The sequence below is a fragment of the Delphinus delphis genome, chromosome 14 (genome assembly GCF_949987515.2).
Source record: "Delphinus delphis chromosome 14, mDelDel1.2, whole genome shotgun sequence".
Classification (NCBI taxonomy): domain Eukaryota; kingdom Metazoa; phylum Chordata; class Mammalia; order Artiodactyla; family Delphinidae; genus Delphinus; species Delphinus delphis.
Genome location: NC_082696.1, coordinates 32,500,380 through 32,522,713, shown reverse-complemented (window position 1 = coordinate 32,522,713; position 22,334 = coordinate 32,500,380). Strand labels below are relative to the sequence as shown.

At 36.8% G+C, this 22,334-nt stretch overlaps 1 protein-coding gene across 4 annotated transcripts in view; it reads right to left on the bottom strand.

Moving 5' to 3' along the window:
* Window positions 1-22,334, bottom strand: part of ARHGAP18 (Rho GTPase activating protein 18) — a 133,993-nt gene that overhangs the window by 30,646 nt on the left and 81,013 nt on the right. For all 4 annotated transcript variants that reach the window (XR_009521926.1, XR_009521927.1, XM_060029979.1 and 1 more), the window contains exons 4-7: window positions 20,283-20,346; window positions 15,812-15,990; window positions 5,614-5,779; window positions 3,363-3,454 (exon numbers count right to left, since the gene is read on the bottom strand). Coding sequence is in view for 2 of the 4 variants with exons in the window: in XM_060029979.1 (XP_059885962.1) it covers window positions 3,363-3,454; window positions 5,614-5,779; window positions 15,812-15,990; window positions 20,283-20,346 (501 nt within the window). In the remaining 2 variants the exon portion in view is untranslated. The remainder of the gene's footprint in view (window positions 1-3,362; window positions 3,455-5,613; window positions 5,780-15,811; window positions 15,991-20,282; window positions 20,347-22,334) is intronic.

Here is a 22,334-nt window from a genome sequence, read left to right as displayed (position 1 = left end):
CTTCACTCAGCCCCAAACTTACTATAATACTCTGCATATTCTAAGGCATAAAATTTTCCAGAGTGCTAAAATAATGTAAAATTTTAATTTTTTTTTTTTTTTTCAGGGAAACCTCCTTTAATGATTTACCAAGGCTCTTAGAGCATGTAGGCACTGGAAGACAGGGCAATTTTTCTTTAATGACCCCACCTCTCCTACCCCTGGATTATGGCCAAAGAATGCACTGATCTTAAGGGAGTCAGGTAAGAATAAAGCAAAGAGTAGTCTCAAAATTCTTCCAAAGATTATTAACTGAAAAAAGAAGCATCTTTGACCAAAGCAGTACACGATTTTAAAATATTCAATTGGAATGACTTCTAAGACATTTTTCAAGTTACACTGGATAAAAACCCACAGCAAAAATCTTTACATGAATTATTTTAGATTAGATGAGCATTATTTAATAAAGTAGTTAAAACCAAATTTATCAAAAAATACCAAGCAACATTTATTCAATGTACATGTAATTTTTGTTTTAATTCATCTTATAAAATGTTTAAAATGTTCTATTAACAAAAAATAAAATTGTATGCTAGCTAGTAGCTGGACCAAATTAGTTTTTAGCAGTATATAAATTTTGCTTTTATTAAATACACAGGAAAATTTGATGATTTCTAAATAACTGAATGAGAGTACTTTCTGCATTCTTATATTTGAATTCTTTTTATTATTCTCTAATGCTGAATACCAGCATTCAATAGATACAGATATATATATACATTGAAGGAATGTCAGGTGTTTTCCCACATTTCTCACTTTGAAAATAACATATTTTTTGCTACCACATTATATTGTCATTGTTAAAATATAAATAATGCTTTACAGCTTTCCTTTTATTTTCAAGACTTCAAAATGGAGAATAACTATAATGATCTATATATTTTAATCATGCTGCTGTTAGTAATTTATCTTATAAGATACAGTGTAAAATTTATCAGTAATGTTCACAGGCTTTCCCCAAATAGATAATACACACTTATATGAATTTATGAACTAATGAATTGAATATGAAGTCAGACGTTTTTGATACAAAGTATCTTTGGTTTGGCTGATTAGTTTGATGGTGAAAATAGGATTTGCTAATTTGGCAGAATTTTGCCATAGATAAAAATTAACAATATTTCTATTTCCCCAACCCTTTCTGAGAATATGGTTTAAACAATGTGCCTCTAAGTAGGGAAAAAAAGGAACAGATACAATTTACAGATATTAGATAAGCTTTGTTAAAGCCCTTTTGAAGTATATTTCTCAATAACGGAGAAAATGTAATCCTCTAAAGAATGGTAATAAGAATGTTTGCCAATCAGTGGTTTCCAATTCTTTCCTTTCTACAAAATTAACAGAATACCTAAATGAGTTGTCAGCTGATAAATCAAAAAATATTTTTCATGATAAATCACTGATTTTTTGCTTATAATTCAGAGGGAATGCAAACAGATGAGTGTTATCTAATAGACAACTCTGTATGTTCCCTTTTATTTTTTATAGGAACCAAAAACCTTTAAGGCTCTTATCTAATGACTTCAAACTGGTGGGCAGTCTGAGTCTCCAGAATGTTGAAGTGACCAGAAATGTAAAATAACTAACTAACTAAATAAATAAATACGAAAACAATTTCAAGAGAAAGTGATAAGGGGCTGGATGCAATCCTGGGCCTGATCAGGAGGCAACATTGACTTCTGTTAAGACCAAAGCTTACTCTTTGCTGATGTGATAGTGAATCTGATGTGTCAACTTGGCTGGGCTACAGTGCCCAGTTGTCAAATACCAGTCAAACACCAGTCTAGATGTTGCTGTGAAGGTATTTTTAGATGTGATTAACATTTAATCAGTAGACTTTGAGTAAAGCAAACTACTTTCCATAACATGGGTGGGCCTCACCCAGTCAGCTGAAGGCTGTAAGAACACAGACTGAGGTTCCCCAAAGTAGAAGCAATTCTGCCTCAAGACTGTAACACAGAAACCCTACAGGAGTTTCCAGCCTGCAGGTTCTGGACTCGACACTGAAACATTAACCCTTGCCCGTGTTTCCAGCCTGCTGGCCTGCTTTACATAATTCAGACTTGCCAGGTCCCACAACTACAGAACTCAATTCTTTAAGATGAATCTCTCTAGATAGATAGATAGATAGATAGATAGACAGACAGACAGACAGACAGACAGATAGAGATAAAATCTCCTATTGGTTCTGTTTCTCTGGAGGACCCAAATACACTTGGAAAGGATCCCGCTGAGATCCCTGCTTTGTCCATGTGTATAAGTAACTCGCACCTTTTACTGCCATTAAAAGAATTTGAAAATATGGCCTACGTTTGTTAGCATCTCTCTGTTTTCACAGACACCGCTGACAACTATCCACACAGACACAGGTTCTGCAGACAATGACTGGCAGAAGCTGGTGAGTAGAATAAGCTGTGTAGAACAAGGTCCATCAGGAGAAACACTGAGACACGGGTTTGGATGTAATGGTGAATATGAGGACTGAAGAAGTCAGAGCTTAGTAGGTAAGACAGTAAATGACTGTCTTGGAATAATGGAAGAATTAGTGCCAGGTAGATTGAGCTTGAGTATTGAATGAGTTTGTTGAGCCAAACAACTGTGAAAGTTCCCACTGCCATTCTTGCTACCCCAGAACTTTCAGGAACTGTGAGATGTCTGGGCTGTTGCAAAAATCCGCATCTTGGGTAGCCCATAACTGATTTGACCTACCTTCCTCATGGGCATTCTCTGTCTTTTATCAAATGTAATCTGTATTTCTCAACAGTGATGGCTCAGAGGTTAGACTGAAGTTTCTATATTGTCATAGATAACTGTCTTATGAATAACTGAGTGTTGACTACACAAGTGAATTCATAGTTTAGCAATCATTTTCTAATTCTACTTTATGGTTTCTTTGTCTACTTTCGAAGTAGGCACTAGTAAATTAAATTGGACATCCTCATTGTAAATAGGAAAGCTTAGAAAATACATACAGGCATGGAATATTCATGAGGATTCAATTCCCTAGAAATTTACCAGGAGTTCCCACTCCTATGTATTATAGAACTGAAATCTCAATTATACAAAGCCAGCTAATATAAGACAGAAAAATGATGCCAGGTAATCACAGTTACAAGTAATAACACTGAAACCATCACCATGAAATAAAAATTATAAGCCCTTGAAACAAATTTGTTTCCTGAATAGAAAAATCGAAGTATAAAATAAAAGAGCATAACAACTGGAAAACTATATTACAATAGTATGAATGCAAAAAGAACAAAAACAAAACACTATTAGCTCAAGTATGTTCTCTCTATGCTGACCCATTCAGGCCTACTTACTTTTTGAAATATCAAGGGTATTCGAGTTCCTGGTACTTTCTTCTGATCTTGTTCTAACAGCACTGTCAATGGAACACAAAAAAGGCCAGAATCTGCAACAGAAAAATAAAATTTCTTCACTTTCATCAACCTATAAAATATTAATGAAAAAATGTTAAGGTTTCAGATTCCTGATATTGTCACTCGATCCAACAACTATTTATTGAGCACCTAAGTGAATGACTGAGTGACACTGTCTACCAATTAGGTGCACACAACCTAATTGGAAAATTCTGGCCCTGCCTTATAAAGCAATCTAGCAAGTAAAGACAACTAAACAAATGATTACAAATCATCACCAAAATAATTAGAAAAGTATAAACTGTTACATATGAGAAATAGAGTGCTGTGGGAGTATGCAAAATATGCAAATAATTTACTAAATGTAATCAAACTAAAAGTTCTGGCTTAAAATAAATATCACTCATCTCTTCCATACTTAACTGACATTCTACATTCTATTGAATACAATACAGCAAAATATAAATATTTGCTTTTTGAGAAATCAGCCAACATTATGGGCTTGTTCTACAAATGTTTTCCTTTAGAAAATATAGTTTATACTTGGTCTTTGTGAATTTAAATTTGTAGTTTTATATATTTGGGAATAACTCCAGAAGAAATGACAGGTAATAACTGATAATTTTTCTAAATTAAAATTATATACCTTCAGTCTGATGTGAGCATAGCTTCTCCCCAGAACCTCCTACCCCACGTCCATCACTAAGTGAATAGTTAGCTCAGAAGTGTAACACACATTATCAGGGGAGATATAAATCATTTGTGAACATGGAACGGGGGATTATCCTGTGATGTGAAAATAGACATTGGAAACTGTGACACTCAATAGAGATGACATTCAGCAGAATGCTAGTAACCCAGTAAATAACTTTTAGTTTAGGAACTAAGAAAAATGTGATCTTTAAGAATGTCAAAAGTCTAGTTTATAAGATAAATATCTTAGATAAAATACAAAAATATAAAAAAGATGGAAAGAAAATCTATAATATTAATAGTGATACTTTTAATGAGAATGGCTTAATATTTCTCTCTCTGCTAGGAGGCAATTCTAAAACATAAAATTAAAAGACCTCTTTAAGCCACTTTTAAAGTCTTGAACACTGAGTCACAACTATTTATATTTCTATTTTGTATCTGGAGAAGACTGTGAAGAAGCATCTGAAGTCTTCATTATCTATAATGGACTTGTGGAAAACCAGAAGAACTATTTGACTCAGAAATTCACCATCCCAAGCCTTAAGCTAAAATACTCAAAGGAACAGAACACAGAATGAGGTCTTCTGGGGCTCAGCATGGGAGAGAGGACCTGAAGGGAAGGTACACTTCAATCCTACAGAGGAATTGCCTCTAAAACTTAAATCAGGTGAATACTTGTCTTTGCTCTTGTTACCATAGCAACTCAATAATCCCCATTCTTGGTTTCCCTTTAAGAGATACCTTTAAAGTTAAATGAGATGTCAGAGATTCCTAAACAGACAAGCTGTGTCAATAGAAAATTATCTGGATTTCCAGACAAATAAAATCTTGGAAAAATCAGAAACTGAGGAGGTGTCTGTTCTCTATCATACTATAAAAAATAAAGTCTATTTATATAATGGGTAAAGCAAGCTGCTTACAAAGGAAAAAAAAATTGCACATACCTGTGAGAAGCACAGTTTAGTGATATTGTGTGCCACAGTCGCATTATTTTCTTAATAGAGGGAAGAATATTTTTTGCAGAAAAGTTAAAAGTAGAATGCAAATGAACAAAGGGACAGACTACTAACTGCCTATGTATTTGCCATGAAATAAATAAGCAAAAGTAATTGATCAGGATTAACTATCTTAAAGTCATTTTTCAAGATCCAGTTTTAGAAATAAGTAAGTATATGTACCAGATGTTTTTAAATACAGTTTTCAAAGGAGAGAGCATTTGAGTTAAGAATCCTTGATTCAGAATTTCCTTCTAATTTCCTTCTATGATAATTAAATATTTGATTGTGTCTTTATTTTCTATAATCAAGGAGACAGTGCATTTTTATCAAGTTACAAAAATTTTGAAGGGAATGTTTTAGAATCTGAACTTTACATGTATTCATGTGTTGGTTTATCTTGTAGGCGTTTCCCACTCCCCAGAAGAATACTTCTAAAAAGCCAAGCTCATTCTTACTACTTCAGGAGTAAATCCAACTGTTTTTCATTTCAAAATTACCTTTTGTTTTGATTTTCACAGCTTTTTGTTGTTTCAGTTCAACACCCAATACATCATAGAGGGCGGTCAGCTCAATTAAGGCTAAATGGCAAACTTTCTTCATGTCCTGGGGCGCCAGGTCACCAATCTTGGTGGTGCCTGTTTTGTCTTTTGGCAATCTGAAACTCTAAAATAAATGCCATTAATATAGGAAGGATTTACAGTATCTAACTCGTTTTTTAATGGAACACAACAAAATTGTAACTATAGAAAGAAGTTATTCTCAGAGTGGTGACAATGAAATTGGCAGAATTTCTCCGGTCAGAATGAAGAACAATCCTGTTGTGATGATGATCCCAAACCTGCAGGGAGTCAATATGTGAAGTCTGACAGACAACGAACCAGACCATGTGCTAGGAGTGTGAATACCAGTGGCCAAGAGAACAAGAGACAGTAAAAACCAAAGGAGAAAAAAAAACTCGAGTTAACTGACCTTCAAGAGACAAGAAAGATTAGAAGTGAAGACAAACCATGAGGAGGAAGATGGAGAGGAGGTGGGAGATGTGAGAGTAGGAGCAACCACTGGTGTGTGCCAGGTACCCTTTATATACATTATCATTCATTGTTATATACGTAATACATGGCATTATATATACAATATTATATATGCAGATATATGATATATATAGTAATACTGTCATAAAAATCCAAATAAGGCAGGTACTGAAGAAGGGCTGTATAGCACTGGGGAGAGGGGGAGAGCAGAGGGGAGACTAAAAGCAAGACTTTAGAGCCAGGATGCCCACCGGTCATCTAGCTACTGCCTAGTTGTGTCTGACTTCTGGCAACTCTTTAACCATCCTTTCTGTAAAATGGGAGGAAGAAAGGGGGAGGGGGTTGGGGGAGGGGAAGGAGAAAGGGAGAAGGGAAGGGGGAAATGGAAGGAGAAGGGGAGGGGGAAAGAGGAAGGGGAGGGAAAGGCGAGAGCGGAAGGGGGAGGGGGAAGGCCACCTAGTTCAGAGGGCTGTTGTGAGGTTTAAAGGCCTGGCACTTCCCAAACACTTTTATGTGGTTGCTGCTACTATTACTTTCACCACTGAATAAATAAGCTGAGACTTAGATATACCACTATCACAGGCAAGGAAGTAGTGTTTTCGTAGTTTTGTGCCTTTCTCAAATATTATCTACTACCTATTCAGCCTCTTTTAATATTAAATGTCTTAAAATAAGAAAAAAAAAGTAAGAACATGAATTTCTCTAACGTATTTACTACAAATGACAGCCCCATTGTATTTACCAATTACTAAAACAACGATCATTCTCTAATAGTTTGATAAAAATCTTATTATGAAGGTTGTATCTCTTGGGTTTGCCCTTGATTTCCTAATTTAATGGCCAAGGATATTCAACTGATTCCCTTTCATTCCCTTTACTTTGCTCATTTTTGTGCCATATCATTAACACTTCATAGTCTAAAAACTACTGCAAAAGACGTGTCCTAAAGTAGCAGTTCTCAAGGTGTGCTCCAGGGAGCCAGAGAGGTGCCCGACACTTTTTTCAAGGAGTCTAAGAGGTCAACACTATTTTAATAATTACTAAGACATTATTTGCCTTTTTCACTCTCATTCTCTCATGATGCACAGTGGAGTTTTCCAGAGTTTTCACAAGACATGTTATTGCCAACAGACTGAACGCAGAAGTAGATATGAGAATCCAACTAACGTCAACTCAAGCCAGACATTAGAGAGTTGCTAAAATGAAAAACCATGGCACACTTCTTAATAATTTGTTTTAGAAAATATGCCTATTTTGCATAAAAATGTTATTTATGTTCACCATAACACTAATATATTTTAAATGGGTTAATAGTTTAAAATTTTTTCAATTTTAATTTCTAACATGGTAAATATCCATGGGTATAACTGACATAAAGAAAAGCTCTCCCCCCTCACATACACAGTATTTTAAATTATTTATCAAGAGAAACTTTTCCTTAGCCTACTTATTCACGTTTCATAGCTCAGGAACACAGGTCAGTGACCAACTTCCATGGAACTCAATCCAAAGAAATTCTTTACATTCCAAAATCACTTTGTACCAGCCTTCTTCGTCTCCTCAAAATCTTCCATGGGATCACAGCTTCCGTAGAAATCTGTGTACGCCTTCTTTCTTGGGTCAGCCAGAGTAAACACAGAGAGCTGCAGTCCCCAGGGAGACAGCAAATGCTCCAACGGTATGAAATCACAGATTCTTGGCCAGAAGGCCATGCGTCTGAGGTTTCATCAGAGCACTGGAAGCTGTGGTAGTTATTCTCCTCAACACCAACATCCTTCCTGACTGATAAGACAAAAGCTTTTTGAGGTCCTCAATAATTTTTAAGAGCCTAAAGGGGTTATAGGGCCAAAATGTTTGAGAGTCACTGTCCTAGAGCATCTCCTAAAACCTACAACTTTTGGCAGTTGAGCAGCTAATTCCTTTCAAGCAAACTCAGCTCCAAGAGAGAATCTTCTAAAGTTCTCCACAGAACCTCCTACAGAACCTTCTTTGGAATCTGCTATAGTCTCAAGAAAGTCCAGTATAGGAGAAAAGAAATCTTTCTTAACTTTTTGTAATACATTTTCCCTATGAGAATATTAAAAGAACAGCAGTAGATATCATTAATATGCAGCCAAAGTGGATTTCCAGCAAAATTTCCAGCATTAATGGTACAGTGCCTAGGGGTTGAGAACGAGAACGTGCAGCCAGATATCACAGTTTGGACTTTTAACTATTACTGCAAGGTAAGACAAAAATAACACTCATCTTTCATAAATGGTTTGTCATTCTATTCTGCAAAAGTTCCAACGGGATAAAAATTATTACAGCATATTCTAGGTTGGGAAACTGAGGTTCTTTAAGAGACTAAAAATGCCCACATAGCCAGTGATATATGGAAGCAAATTCAGACCTTCTAAATCCTAAATTCAGTGGCCATTCTGCTCGGCTCCATTTTCCCTTCCCCCCACAGCAGGCAGGGAGGAATCTAGGTTGATCAGTGTTGATGCAGGACTGTGAACCCCGCAAGGACAGGAACCATGTCTTAATCACCTCTGTATCCCTGCTATACCACAGCCCTGACACACTGCGGGTGTTCTGTCCCAGTGTATTCAATGAATGAAGACACACACCAGACAGGGAGAAAAGCACAGAAATCAAGCTCAGTGAGGTACAGGGTTACTGGCTCGGTGCTCCCCCAATTTTTTGGGATTTGTACTGGGCTTCACTTTTAAAATCACACAAAACTCTTCCCATTTTTTTCTCGCCTGGCCCCAGAGTTCTGCTAATTGTTTTGTTTTCTTAAGGGCTGAACCAATTCCATTTACCAACCATTTATTAATTTAAAAAAAGCCCTAAATGTTTCATTAAAATCAGTTGGTTTTGTTGTAATAAACCAAATACACGTAATATAATTATTTAAAGCATTACCCAAAGTAAATGTGTAAAGAAACCTGAAATATTATTAGTTCAAACATTGGATTTACCTAGCAATATGTCATGAGCTTTATTTATTTATTGATTTAACATTGTGCTTAATGAAAGGAGTTAGTTCTTTATCCCAATGTTTAATTCATAGCAGCAGCTTTAAATATTTATGAAGTTTCACGTCGTTTTTGTTTAGTTAACAGACTGGATGGTTCAGTTCGTTGGCTAAGAGAAGGCAATGCGATTTCAGCAAAAGAAAAGCTCTTCACCTTTTGAAAAGTGTGCTTTAAAAAAGGAATGAAATAAAAATTTTCAAAACATATAAGGTCCTTGGCTCCCATGCATTACCATAAATTAATCAGGCAGCTCACCCAGGCTGCACCCCTCTTCTGTAGGCCTTGAGGTATGAGGGGCCCATTAGACACTTTATCAGTAATGAGGGACTAGACTTTTTCACTCATCAAGTCACTCTAGCTTCAATTCAGAAAGCAAGAGAATCTACGCTTACTCGGTCAATTTCCACAGCTGACTTCTTATCATCTGCTAGGAAATTCATTTCTTATCTAAGATTCTTCCATGTGTAAAAATGGGATTTTATTACAGTGTTTCAGTCATTGTCATCCTAGGGAATGAATACTTTTCTAGATAAATGAAGTTTTAGAAAACTTCAAACTCACAGTTTTTTAAATTTATTTTTTTAAATGGAGAGCAATAATCATAATTTAAACTTCTCATGACAATTCTGGATCACGATCCTACACACCTACTTTTGCATTGTGTACAAATGTGTGTCTGCCTTAGGTTTTCAGTCTCCTCACCCTGTTCCGAACTAACATGTCTTTCACTGTCCTTCTGCTTCCTCCAGAGATGTTCCATTTTCTAACAAACCCCCAACTTGAGCCCCCATGCAAGTTTTTAGCCTTCAGTATGCACTGAGCTTTGTTACCAGACAACCAAAGTTGCCATAAAACATGAATTTACTTGAATTAAACATAATTCAGTAAGAATCCAAAAGACACTAAAGACTTAAGAAAATATAGGCATGCATCTAGAATATAGGCTTCACCATAGTTATCATTTCAAAGCTATGATCTTAAAAATTGCTAAATAAAGCCTTACTGATTTTAGTCTCCCAAGATAGGATAAAGGAGTGCTACTAAATTTCTATTGTATATGAAGGACTCAACAAACCAGAATCTTATTTGTATAACATCCCAAGCTATCCTGAAGAAGTTGTCAGTAGCACCAATACAAGGACACAAACTCACACCTAAATTAAATGCACATATACCTTGCGGGCACATGTCATCATGATCGTCCAGAAAAACTCCAGCTTCAAAGGCTTAGTCACTGAAGCCAAGCCTTAGCATGCCATGTAATCTCTCTAACCTGTTTTTTTGTATGAAAAAGAATCATAATATCCACCTCATAGAGATCATTCGATAAATGAACAAAATAATTACAGAGCATACTCTCTAAGATATCATGGGTACACAAAAAACAATAAGTAACAGCTAAATTTTCATCTTCACACACATTAAAGGTTATAAAACCTGATCTCCAAATTTAAGAGAGAAATTTGAATCTGCTGTAAGAGATCATAAGGAATTAACAAAGATTGCCCAATGCCATAAGAAAAAGGAAGTGAATGTAAAATGAGGTCAACAGAGAACAATGTATTACATAAAGCCTACTGCTTATTTACAGAAGCAGGAGAGCATGGAGTAGAAATGGAATTTGAGGTTTTATCTGCTTAGACTCTCACCTCAGAGTGACGAGTATAAATATTTACTTCACCAATCATGCTGATGACCTGTAGAAAGCTTACAGTATGCGCATGCCTTCTAGAAGATATACAAATAAATAAATGGTTGTATAGATGAACTGAAGCATATATGCATAAATAAATACATGGAGGGGCTTCCCTGGTGGTGCAGTGGTTAAGAATCCACCTGCCAATGCAGGGACATGGGTTCAAGGCCTGGTCCAGGAAGATCCCACATGCCGCAGAGCAACTAAGCCCGTGCGCCACAACTACTGAGCCGGCGCGCCACAACTACTAAAGCCTGCACGCCTAGAGCCTGTGCTCCGCAACAAGAGAAGCCACCACAATGAGAAGCCTACACACCACAACAAAGAGTAGCCCCTGCTTGCCACAACGAGAGAAAGTCCGCACACAGCAACGAAGACCCAACACAGCCAAAAATAAATAAATAAAAATTAAATTTAAAAAAATTAAAATAAATAAATACATGGATACATTGACAATAATTATCAAAAGCATGGCACCTTAACAGTTTAAAGAATGATTTTATAAATTTTATCTAATGTAAGTTCACAAACAGGAAAGCACTAACAGTAAAGCTAGATACTGAGCTAGACCCCAAAGGATGGGATAAGGCTTCCTTGATAAACACGGAACTACAGACGGGTAGAAATGGGAAGGTCATTTTAAGCTTGGGGCACAACGTGAATAAAATCTAGAAAGCAGGTGAGCAAAAATTAGTTTGTTAGAGAATAAAATGAGAGAGGAAGTTTTGTCTTTAAGTTTCTGAACAAAATTCCTAGTTTATTCCACTGTTCGAATCAACAACTTAGAAGTCAACAAAGTCTTCATCTTGTTTAATTAGACTCTACCATCCTTCACTTAAACCCCCTTCCATCTGTTGAGATATATTAGACCATCACTTTTTTTTTTTGTTTTTTTTGCTGTATGCGGGCCTCTCACTGTTGTGGCCTCTCCGACCGCGGAGCACAGGCTCCGGACGCGCAGGCTCAGCGGCCGTGGCTCACGGGCCCAGTCACTCTGCGGCACGTGGGATCCTCCCGGACCGGGGCACGAACCCGCATCGCCTGCATCGGCAGGCGGACTCTCAACCACTGCGCCACCAGGGAAGCCCAGAAGACCATCACTTTTAAAAGATACTTTTGCTAAGGATGGTCTGGAGCCTGGATCATCTCTTTAGGCCACATGATGCATGCATACTCCTTTACTTTTCCCAAAAGGCGTAGAAATAGATTCTTAAAAATATATGATAAAGCCTGGAAACAACCTAGATGTCCACCATCAGGTGGCTGGTTAAATAAACTGCGATACATCCTCACAGCAGGGTACAATGCATAAATAAAAAGGAATAAGAAATATTTCTCTCTACTACTATGGAGTGATCTCCAAGACATACTGCTAAGTCAAATATAAGTAAATAAATAATGAAGTGTGTATAGTGGGCTACCATTTATCTAACAATGGAAGGATAAACCATAAAATTAAAAGAAATTTACCTGTAAGGTAATTTACCTGTGAAGGGCAGGGAGAGAAGAGGGTGATGGCGCAAGTATAGAAGTGAGACTTCTTATACACCTTGTTTTTAATTCTGACTTTTGGACCACTTAAATAATTTACATGTTTACAAAATAAAATTAAGTTTCAAAACAGCAATCACTAAACATTGAATATGAAATGAAACTAATTAACCCAACCAGGTATGCAGTTGGTGGCATAACCATATGGAGAATCACTATCCTAAACGACCTAAAGCAGAGTAATTTGATTATTACAGTCCTTCTGGGATGTATCCCAAGGATACAACCAACTGAGGAAAAGAAAAACAAGCTTAAACTGTTTCTTAGTAATCACATTGTTGATATGCTGTGCATTAACGGAGGATAAAACACATAAATAATTATGTGATACTCTAATTGTATTATCTGCTGTATCCTGAAAACCACTATTCTCAGCATGGAAGAAAGAAGACACAGATGTACTTCTGTCCCCTGAAAAGGCTTTAAGCAATGACCAACTCAGAGAAAGGAACATTCCTAGTGTCTTGAACATAGTCACAAAAGTATATTCCTACTAAATGGAATCAGAGTTTCTTGCAGAAATAGACAATTCTAAGTCTGAAGCAGAAAATATACCAGAAACATATGAGAAATTTTCTCTAGGGTCATGTCATATATATGTCTACATCCATGAGTTAAGATACTATTTTTACAAGAAAATTAAAATGAAACAACACTAATTGGTCACTGATGAAAGATGCTAGGGAACAAAAAAAAAAAAAATTGAAGACTGGTAAATGAAAGTAAGAAGTAACCCATTTGAGAACATTTTTCTTAATAGAAGTATTCAAATTAATAAAGGAAAAAAAGAAATTAGAACATCATTTTGTAACCATCAATAAACAAAAGGATCCAAGCATTGATCAGCAGCAGCTGCTAATTTCACAAAAGACAACCAGATATTTTTAATCTCTTGATACATGATCACATATGAAGTAGTCTTGACCAAAAAATGAGCCTGAGTCTGATCAATCTAGAGTCAACCAATTTACAAGAAGCAGAAGAACATGGGGACAGAACAAGAAACTTAATAACCATGTTTCTTCAACAAACAAATTTTGAGGGAGGGAGAAAGGGAGAAAGGAATGGAAGAAAGGATAAGGAAAAAGAGGGAGGGTAATGAAATAAGGGAGAGAGGGAAGGAGGCAGAGAAAGAGAGAGACACACAGAGACAGAAGGAGGGAGGGAGGAAGGGATTACGAGTCTTGAAAGGCATTATCAACCAACTGCAATGTATGAACCTTATCTGGATCCTGATTCAAACAAACTAAAAAAAAAAAAAAAATCATGAAATTTGTGATTCAATTTGAAATTTGAACACTGATTAGATATTTGAAATTAAGAATTATTAGCAATTTTTAAGGTACAATAATAGTAATATGGATATATATTTTGGGTTTTTTTTTTTCATTTATTTTATTTATTTTTGGCTGCGTTGGGTCTTTCTTTGTTGCTGCGTGGGCTCTCTCTAGTTGCGGCGAGCGGGGGCTACTCTTCATTGCGGGGCACGGGCTTCTCATTGCGGTGGCTTCTCTTGTTGAGGAGCATGGGCTCTAGGCATGCTGGCTTCAATAGTTGTGGCACACGGGCTCAGTAGCTGTGGCTCGCAGGCTCTAGAGCACAGGCTCAGTAGTTGTGGCGCACAGGCTTAGCTGCTCCACGGCATGTGGCATCTTCCCAGACCAGGGCTTGAACCCGTGTCCCCTGCATTTGCAGCCGGATTCCTAACCACTGCGCCACCAGGGAAGCCCTGGATATGTGTTTTTTAAAAAACCTTCTTTATCTTTTTGAAACACATACTGAAATATTTATAGATGGCAAAATATAATTCAGAGATGTGTTTCAAAGTAACACAGAGTAGGGAACTGGTTGGGGGTATGTATAGGACAGGACTAGTCATGGGAAAATGAATGTTGAGGCTAGGTGGTGAGTATTGGGGAGTTCATTATACTATGCTTTTTAACTTTTGTGTGGTGAAATCCTACAAAATAAGTAAATGTATTTTTTTTCTTATTAGTCATCCATTTAATACACATCAGTGTATACATGTCAATCCCAATCTCCCAGTTCATCACACCACCTCCACCACCACCCCCGCCGCTTTCCCCCATGGTGTCCATACATTTGTTCTCTACATCTGTGTCTCAATTTCTGCCCTGCAAACCCGTTCATCTATACCAGTAAATGTATTTTTTAAAAATATAAGACATTCGGTAGCAATGAGAACACTCAGTACACAGAGGTTGGTTTCTAAACACAATCTGCTACTGAAAAAACAAGGACTCCTTGAAGAAACAGATTACTTCTAATCTGAGAGGAGAAAAGTACAAGGTGAGCCTGGAACATCTTGTACTAGAAAGCAAAGGAGTAAGAGAATGAGGACATGTTAAATGGCATAGGAACCAGCTTGAAGGGCTCCCTTTTGTCAAATCTGGGTAAATTTAAGCATCAAAGAAAAACAATAATGAGTTATAAAACACTGAATAAAAAAAGGAAGTTTTTGAATAGTGATATTCAAAAAAAAAAAAGGGAGGAAAAGCACTATTATGGAAGATTGCCAGCCAATCAATATAGAAGAAATAATAGAATGAGAAAAATCACCGTTTCTCAAACACTAGTCTAATTATTGTTTCAGGCAAGGATTACAAATGCATGGTGAAGCCACTGGGCGGTAGGATATTCCCTCGGTCTCAAGGATCGCAAATTAGTATTAATTGTACATAGGAAAAGGTATCTTTATGATGGGGAGAACCGGTGAACGTCTCCTTAACCAAGTGGTCAAAATTCCATTTCCAGTAAAGGGACCATCTGATGTCATGCCCCTCTTCTGATGATGCAATGAGAGGCATAAACATCATCTAGGCAGTAGTGTGACCAAAAATGTTTAATGTGAATTCAGTCACCAAGAACAGACAAAATCAGAAATTTGATTTGGACTCTTCAAAATATTAAAGAAAAATCAAGGGATCTGATCTAGATTTAAGAAACCAAAAAAATATGACATTAAATGCAACACATGACCCTCATTTGAATCCCAGGTGGGAGTAAGGGAGAAGCTATTGATATTAAGGACAATATTGTGACAATTGGGAACATTTTAATATGATCATATATTAAAATATAATTATTGTTTTAATGTTCAATTTCTTAAGCATTATAACTGTGTTTTGTTTTGTATGCTCTTGTTAGGCTAAAAAAAAAAAGTGAGTATATGTCTATAGTATAACCTATACATAGATAGATAGATAGATGTAAAAAGAAAGTAAAGGTTGTACAATGTTAAATGGATCTACAGGAAGGCTGGGAGTGTATGCTATACTATTCTTTCAACTTTTCTAAGGACCTAAAATTTTCCAAATAAAAAGCTGATGAAAAATATACTCTGATAATGACATCTGAATAGTGTATTACGTACAGGTAACAAGGCATCGTCCCCTTTGCTCCTCTGGATTTTCTCTCTGGAGCTCTCTTTCTGATTGACAGCTTGCTCTGCAAATGATACCTCCAGGTTGATGTCTGTTTCAGAGACAGGTGCCTCTTCAGGCACCAATGGAGTCAGCTCCTTTCCGCCAACAACTAGGCTAGATGCCTGATCTGGGAAAAAGACAAAAGATTCAAGTGCTTTGGCTACTTCTTTTTTTAACTTCTAATACATCAACCATATAAACCTTTGGGAAAAGTACTCTTTACTATAAGCAATAATTAACGGTTATTTTAATAGTAAAAAGTATATTCAAGGAATTCTACCAATGGTGAATGGGGGTGTAGAGGAGAGAAGGCGGTGACTAGAAAGCCAGAGTTGAATTGTGGAATCTTTCTCTAAGGTCACAATTCTTAGACTGAGTCCAGTTCCAAAACATTGACGGGTGATCTCAAGCTCTGAATGAAAAACCTCACAAAAATTTAGTAGACTTAATCATTGCTTTATTTTATACTCGGAGAGTAAAAGCAAAAAAAGGAGAGAAGGAGGTTAGCGTTACTCTCTCTTAAAACTATGATATACCATTTAATTTCCTTCCAGTGGAACAGATTCCTGAAAAAGATTTCTTCCATGCCCTGCATGTCCTTTCTGGAATGTTACCTATCTATCACAGTAAAAATTCCAAAACAAAAGTTAGCACCAACAATGTGCACTGTGGGAGTCAGGTCTGGAGGTATCTGGTACCAGAAGCAACAGGTTTTGCACCAGATTATTACAAAGATTATAACAGCTCTCTTACAACTATAAATCTAATGAAATAAGTTCCATGTATTTACATCAACAGTTTATAATAAATTTAACATTATTTTCTTGGTTTGTTTGTTGTTAATCCTCCAGGAAAAAAATTAACACCTGAAAACTTATTTGCTGAAAATGTCGGCTTTAGGCTTGGAAGAAAACACTTCTAAATTTGGCTATTTGATAAGTTTTTGGTTTTTAACACAACTCACACTAGATAAAAACCTGGAATCAATGACAGGATTACTGTTATTTTCTCATTGCAGACCTTTAATTCATGGTGGGCAGCTCTGGATTACATCAGGAAGCTTACATAGTACATTCAAATGCTTATATACTAACACAGCAAGGTGATGGAGGGTAAAGTTAATTTTAAAATTGAATAAATATGTCATATATACGTATATTATTAAAAGTCTGATGCCTTCAGAAAATGTATTTGTATTATCTTCTATATATTTTCTATACTTATAGTCACTTAAAGCAAAAACACACAGAAAAACTGTTTTACTCAAAAGAAAATACGGATAAATCTAAATCTAGCCTTTTTCACTCTCATTCAGTAAGCAGTGCGGGCTTCGTGGTTGTAGGACTTAGGTAGTGCTCAGCGGGACCCCAGGTTGGGTTTAACGTTCTACTGTTGCTGTCTTGCAATTTGAACAAGAAGCCCTACATTTTCAGTTTTCACTGGGCCTTGCAAATTACATAGCTGGCCCTGGTGACATCTCACAGTTAAGAAAGTAAGTAAAATGGACCTATGTGAATTCCAAAAATAAGAGAAAATTTAAAGCTCTTTGATTGTATTTATCTGCTGCCATCTATGCCACATTATGCTTTTCCAACAGCCTGTGACAATTTTTTTTTTAATTAGGATAACTAGACCTCTCTCCGATTAATTTTTAAAGTATTAACTTAAATGTCAAAGCACAATTTGAGTTTTACATTCCCACTGGTTTACACCGCTTTATGTTTTACTGTGAATATGTATGTTGGTTTCCTAGGAAACCATTCTAAGAGGAAAAAACTGATTAGCCATTTTCTTAAATTAGAAGCTACCTTTCTAAAAGCTGAGTGTTTATGGTCAAGAATGTTAAAACGACTCCCTTTTCTCCTTAACAGCCCCATGTCAGAGCTACAATAAACACCACCTCCCCACACACACAAACAAATGTTCTGTGAATTCAAAACTGAGGAGAAGAATTATAATTAAGTTAGAATACATTTTATACATATGAAGTTCCTTCAAAAACTGGCAAAAATAAAAAACACAATATACAAAAGGCTTAAGGATCAAATGGTAACTCCAGTTAAGGCAGAGAGCAGGAAAAACAGTTTCAGGGGTGATAAAGGAGCACTGCTAAAAGAAATAGTTAACTGATTAATAAAAGTATCTATGAATCAATTATCTACTCTCAAAGAGAAACGTTAACAGAGAATGCTGAGATAAAGCTTTTGGCTCTTAAAGCCCAAAAGTGTAAATAATATAATTTATTTAATCTATTCTCCTTTGGTTTTTAAGTGGATAATAGCACTGAGTTACAAATATTTTACAAAACTCAAAGTTTTTCAATTGTCCAAAATAATCCATATCTTTATTTTAAAAAATAATTTCCCCTCCTCTTTGGAACTCGGAAAAGAAAACATAACACAAAAGTTTTAAAAGTTATTTCGGCATTATTAGTATTTCTAAATGTATGTATTAAACATTGGACTTTCATATACACAGAGTTGTATAATTTGATGAAAAGTTAAGATTGATACTTAGCAGTAGATTAATTAATTTGAAATGCAACAATGCTTGCAACATTAAAATTTTATTTTTCATTTAGAGTAAGTAACTTTGATTGAACACGCATAAAAGCCTAAGTGTAGGGAAAACATTTAAAATAGACTACGTAGCTCACACTTACAGATTTCAAATGGAAAGAGCTCCACTTTTGAACTCCAGACAATATTTTCCATGCATTTCATTCAGAACCTTTCAATGTTTGCATAACACTGGTTAATTCACTGGCTAGCAAAAGAGCATGGCATTGCCCAGAACAGGTGCAGTAGTAAATACTCAGTGACTTGGATGGCATTATACACATTCTCTTATTATTCTGACTGGAGGCTCTATGCCCACTTCATAGCATTCCAGCAAAAGCAGATGTAAATCAGGCAGCAAGTTTGTCACATTCCACTCGGCTGCTGCAAGCTAGGCTGGAAGGGACTGCTATAATGAACTTGTCTTCCAGAACTTCTGTTTATATAGCCTACATCACCATCTCTGGCAAAGGAGAAAAACACCAAGAAAGGACAATGTTTTCCTCAGTATTCATTTAGCAATTGCCAGTCGCTCTTCCCCAAAGCCCAAAGCATATTGATATTGGCACAAAAGGTTCATCTGTCTCTCTTAACGACCCAGCTCTCTAGCCCGCCTGCACTGGCTATTCCAGCCTGCTTGCCACTTCAGTGCCTACTGGCACACAGACTTAGGGAAACACCCAGTAATTTCATTCTGATATAAAGCATGTAACTAAAGAAATCTCCACAGAACAGTAAAAATCAAGTGCTTTTATAGACATAAATATATAGACACGTATGTGTCTATACACACGCATGCACACACTTATATATGCACATACGTGTGTGTGTATATATTTTAAGGCAGGGGTGCAGGAGAGAAGTTCTGAGAAAAGTATGAAAGGAAGGATAAAGATACTAGATGCTCCAAGACTCCAAAATGTCCCGTACACAGTAATTTTGGACTAACCTTTGATTTTTATAGGAAGGTTGGGAACACTTCCCAGGCCTCCACAGTCTACCTGATACTCTTCCTCCACTACTTCCAATCCAAACACAACACAAGTAATGCCATGAACACTCCAGGTGCCAGGTCTTAAGGACATAAACAAAAGAAAAGTCCCAAGCGGGACTCAGGCAGCCACCAACCACCTCTGCTATAGTTTTTAAGTAACAGCACACTGAGGATTAAATCTGTGACCTTAATTTAGAAATTTTTCCTTTTTGTAAATCCATGAAATAGCTTTAAATTCTTTCTTGGTAAGTACTAATAAAGTCTTACTATTTATTTTCATCCATGCCTTGAATTTCTAATCCATTTCTGAAATAACAGATACAGAAAAAGGAATGAAAAGGAGAGTTGTAATCAATGACCCCCCCCCCCAAAAAAATCTTAACTTAAAAAAAGTTTTTCTAAACTTTCTGAAAAGCCATCCATTTATGAGCTAAGAACTTCAGATCTGAAAATGAGGTTCCAAATTCACTGGCTCCCCTTACTAGCTGTGTGGCCTTGGGAAAGTAACTTTACATCTGTAAACCTCACTTCTCTCATTTGTAGAATGGGTTAAGAACAATATTTACTACATAGAGCTCCTGAGTTTATTAAATTAGGTAAATATCTCTGCATAGTACCTGGCACATGGTAAGCATTTGGGAAAACTGACTATGTACAGAGATGTTAGAACAGATAGACATAGACAAGTATTTAAAAAAAATCAAAGGCCAACTATATGCTCAGTCTTATGTAATCATCTATTTGGGTACTTTATATGAGTATCTGAATAGAATTTGCTTACCAGAATTGAAGATGAATGTTTTAAAAGGTCTTATCTGTTTGTTATACTAATAAATGAGAAAATACAAGAGAACGGGTCCAACTTACCATCTTTTCCTTGGTATTTGTTTTCGTCTGTTCTGACTGATTGTGATTCTGCACCATCTGGAGGCTAAAGATAGAACATGGGCCATTTAGTCATCTCCACCTCACAACCAGAGAAACGGTACTGTGAAATAACTCTATTACTAACCTTCAGAGTACAAGAAATGCACTCAGAATTATATCAATCACAGAAAAAAAGGACTACAGGTATAATCAACAAGCAATCATCCAATAAACATGTGATCACCCACAACTTGTAAGACACACTACTAAGCCCTGTGGGGAATAAGGGCAACATCAAGAGTGTCCCTGCCATCAAGAACGCCGCTATACATTGAAGGGAAAAGAAAACACATCAAAAAGTTAACAATATCCATTAACAGATGAGTAGATAAACAAAATGTGAGCCACCCACACAATGAAATATTATTCTGCAATAAAAGGAAACAAAGTACAGGTACATGCTACAACATGGATGAACCTTGAAAACATTACACTAAGTGAAAGGAATCAGTCACAAGGACCACATATTGTGTGATTTCATTTCTACGAAATCTTCCGAATAGGAAAGTCATAGAGACAGAAAGTAAATTAGTGGTTGCCGAGTGGGTAAGGAGAGGAATATGAGGAATGACTGCTAACGGGTATGGGTTTCCTTTTGGAGATGATGAAAAGGTGCTCAAATGGATGGTGAGGATGGTTGTGAATCTGTGACTACACAAAAAACCTCTGGATTGTAAACTTTAAGTGGGCGACTTGGTGACTTCTCTCTCAATAACGCTGTTATAAAATAAAATTATAAGTTGACATGTAGGTAATAAAATAGAATTCTTCATATTTTTTTAAAAAGCTAGTAATAAATGTGAGATCAACTAAAACTAAATTACCAAGCAGGTAATAAGAGCTTAGATATTCAAAGGAACTCCTTTTTCAAGGGGTTGAGGAAGTGACACCTGAAGAATGCAGCCCTCCAAGGGCTTATGGACACAGGAAAACATGGCTGGCTCCTCTCACCAGTAAGTGTGTCCAGGCTGTACTTCCTCCTTTCCAAGTAAGGCTTCAGGAGGAATTCAGGAATCAGGAAGGGGAGTCTAGGTCAATCATACACAGAGGTCTATTTGAATGAACTGTCTTTAAAATACTCATTCCATTGGATTTTCCTCTCTATACAAAAGAAGATAGCCTTTGTAGTCCCCTCCCCACATACTTCAACTCAGGTGTTAGCAGAGGAGAACTCCCCTCTCCACCTGCAGTCCAAGAAGAGTCTCGAAAAGCACCGGGGCAGGTACGCAGAGGTGCTCTACTTAGAGGTTAGAGGTACCCAGGTCAGTGTAGAGCGACTACCAATCACAGAAGTGGTACAAGAGTCATGGCGCTACTTCAGTCCCCCTCAGGCAGGGCAATACCATCCTCCTCCCTCCGCCCACGAGCCTGCAGGAGGCCAGCGCTCCACGGCACAGGGCACACAGTGAGTAATTCTAATCTTACACAGGAACACGTATTTTGGAGCATGTGGTTGGAATTGTTTTCCTAAGTAATTGAAGATAACAGTGCAGATGGTATTCATTTCTGTATTATATTTCCCAGTGTCAGCAAGGGCTTCAAGAGGAAGCATTTGAAACGGAAGAGCTGAATATGGACAGTCATCTCTCAGTATCTGTGAGAGACTGGTTCCAGGACACCCCCCACCCCTGCCCTTGCGGATCGACATTGGAGGATGCTCAAGTCCCTTATAAAAAATGGCACAGTATAGTCGGCCCTCCGTATCCACAGGTGCAGAACCCAGGGATATGGAGGGCCCACTGTACTTATCTGAGAATAGAAGAACTGCAAGTAAAGATAGCTGGCCCATGTCTGCTTGAGGGATGGGGGACATATTTCTAATGGGTGGCAGTGTTTCGATTAAAGGCATAAAGTGTAAGCAAGTTAACATTATTTTAATTTACTTGTGCTATTTCTCTCTTATTGACTCCATCAGATGATACAACTCACCAGTTACCTTGAACTCAAACCATGTGGTTTAGACATTACCAAGAATTTGCTGGAAAATGTTGC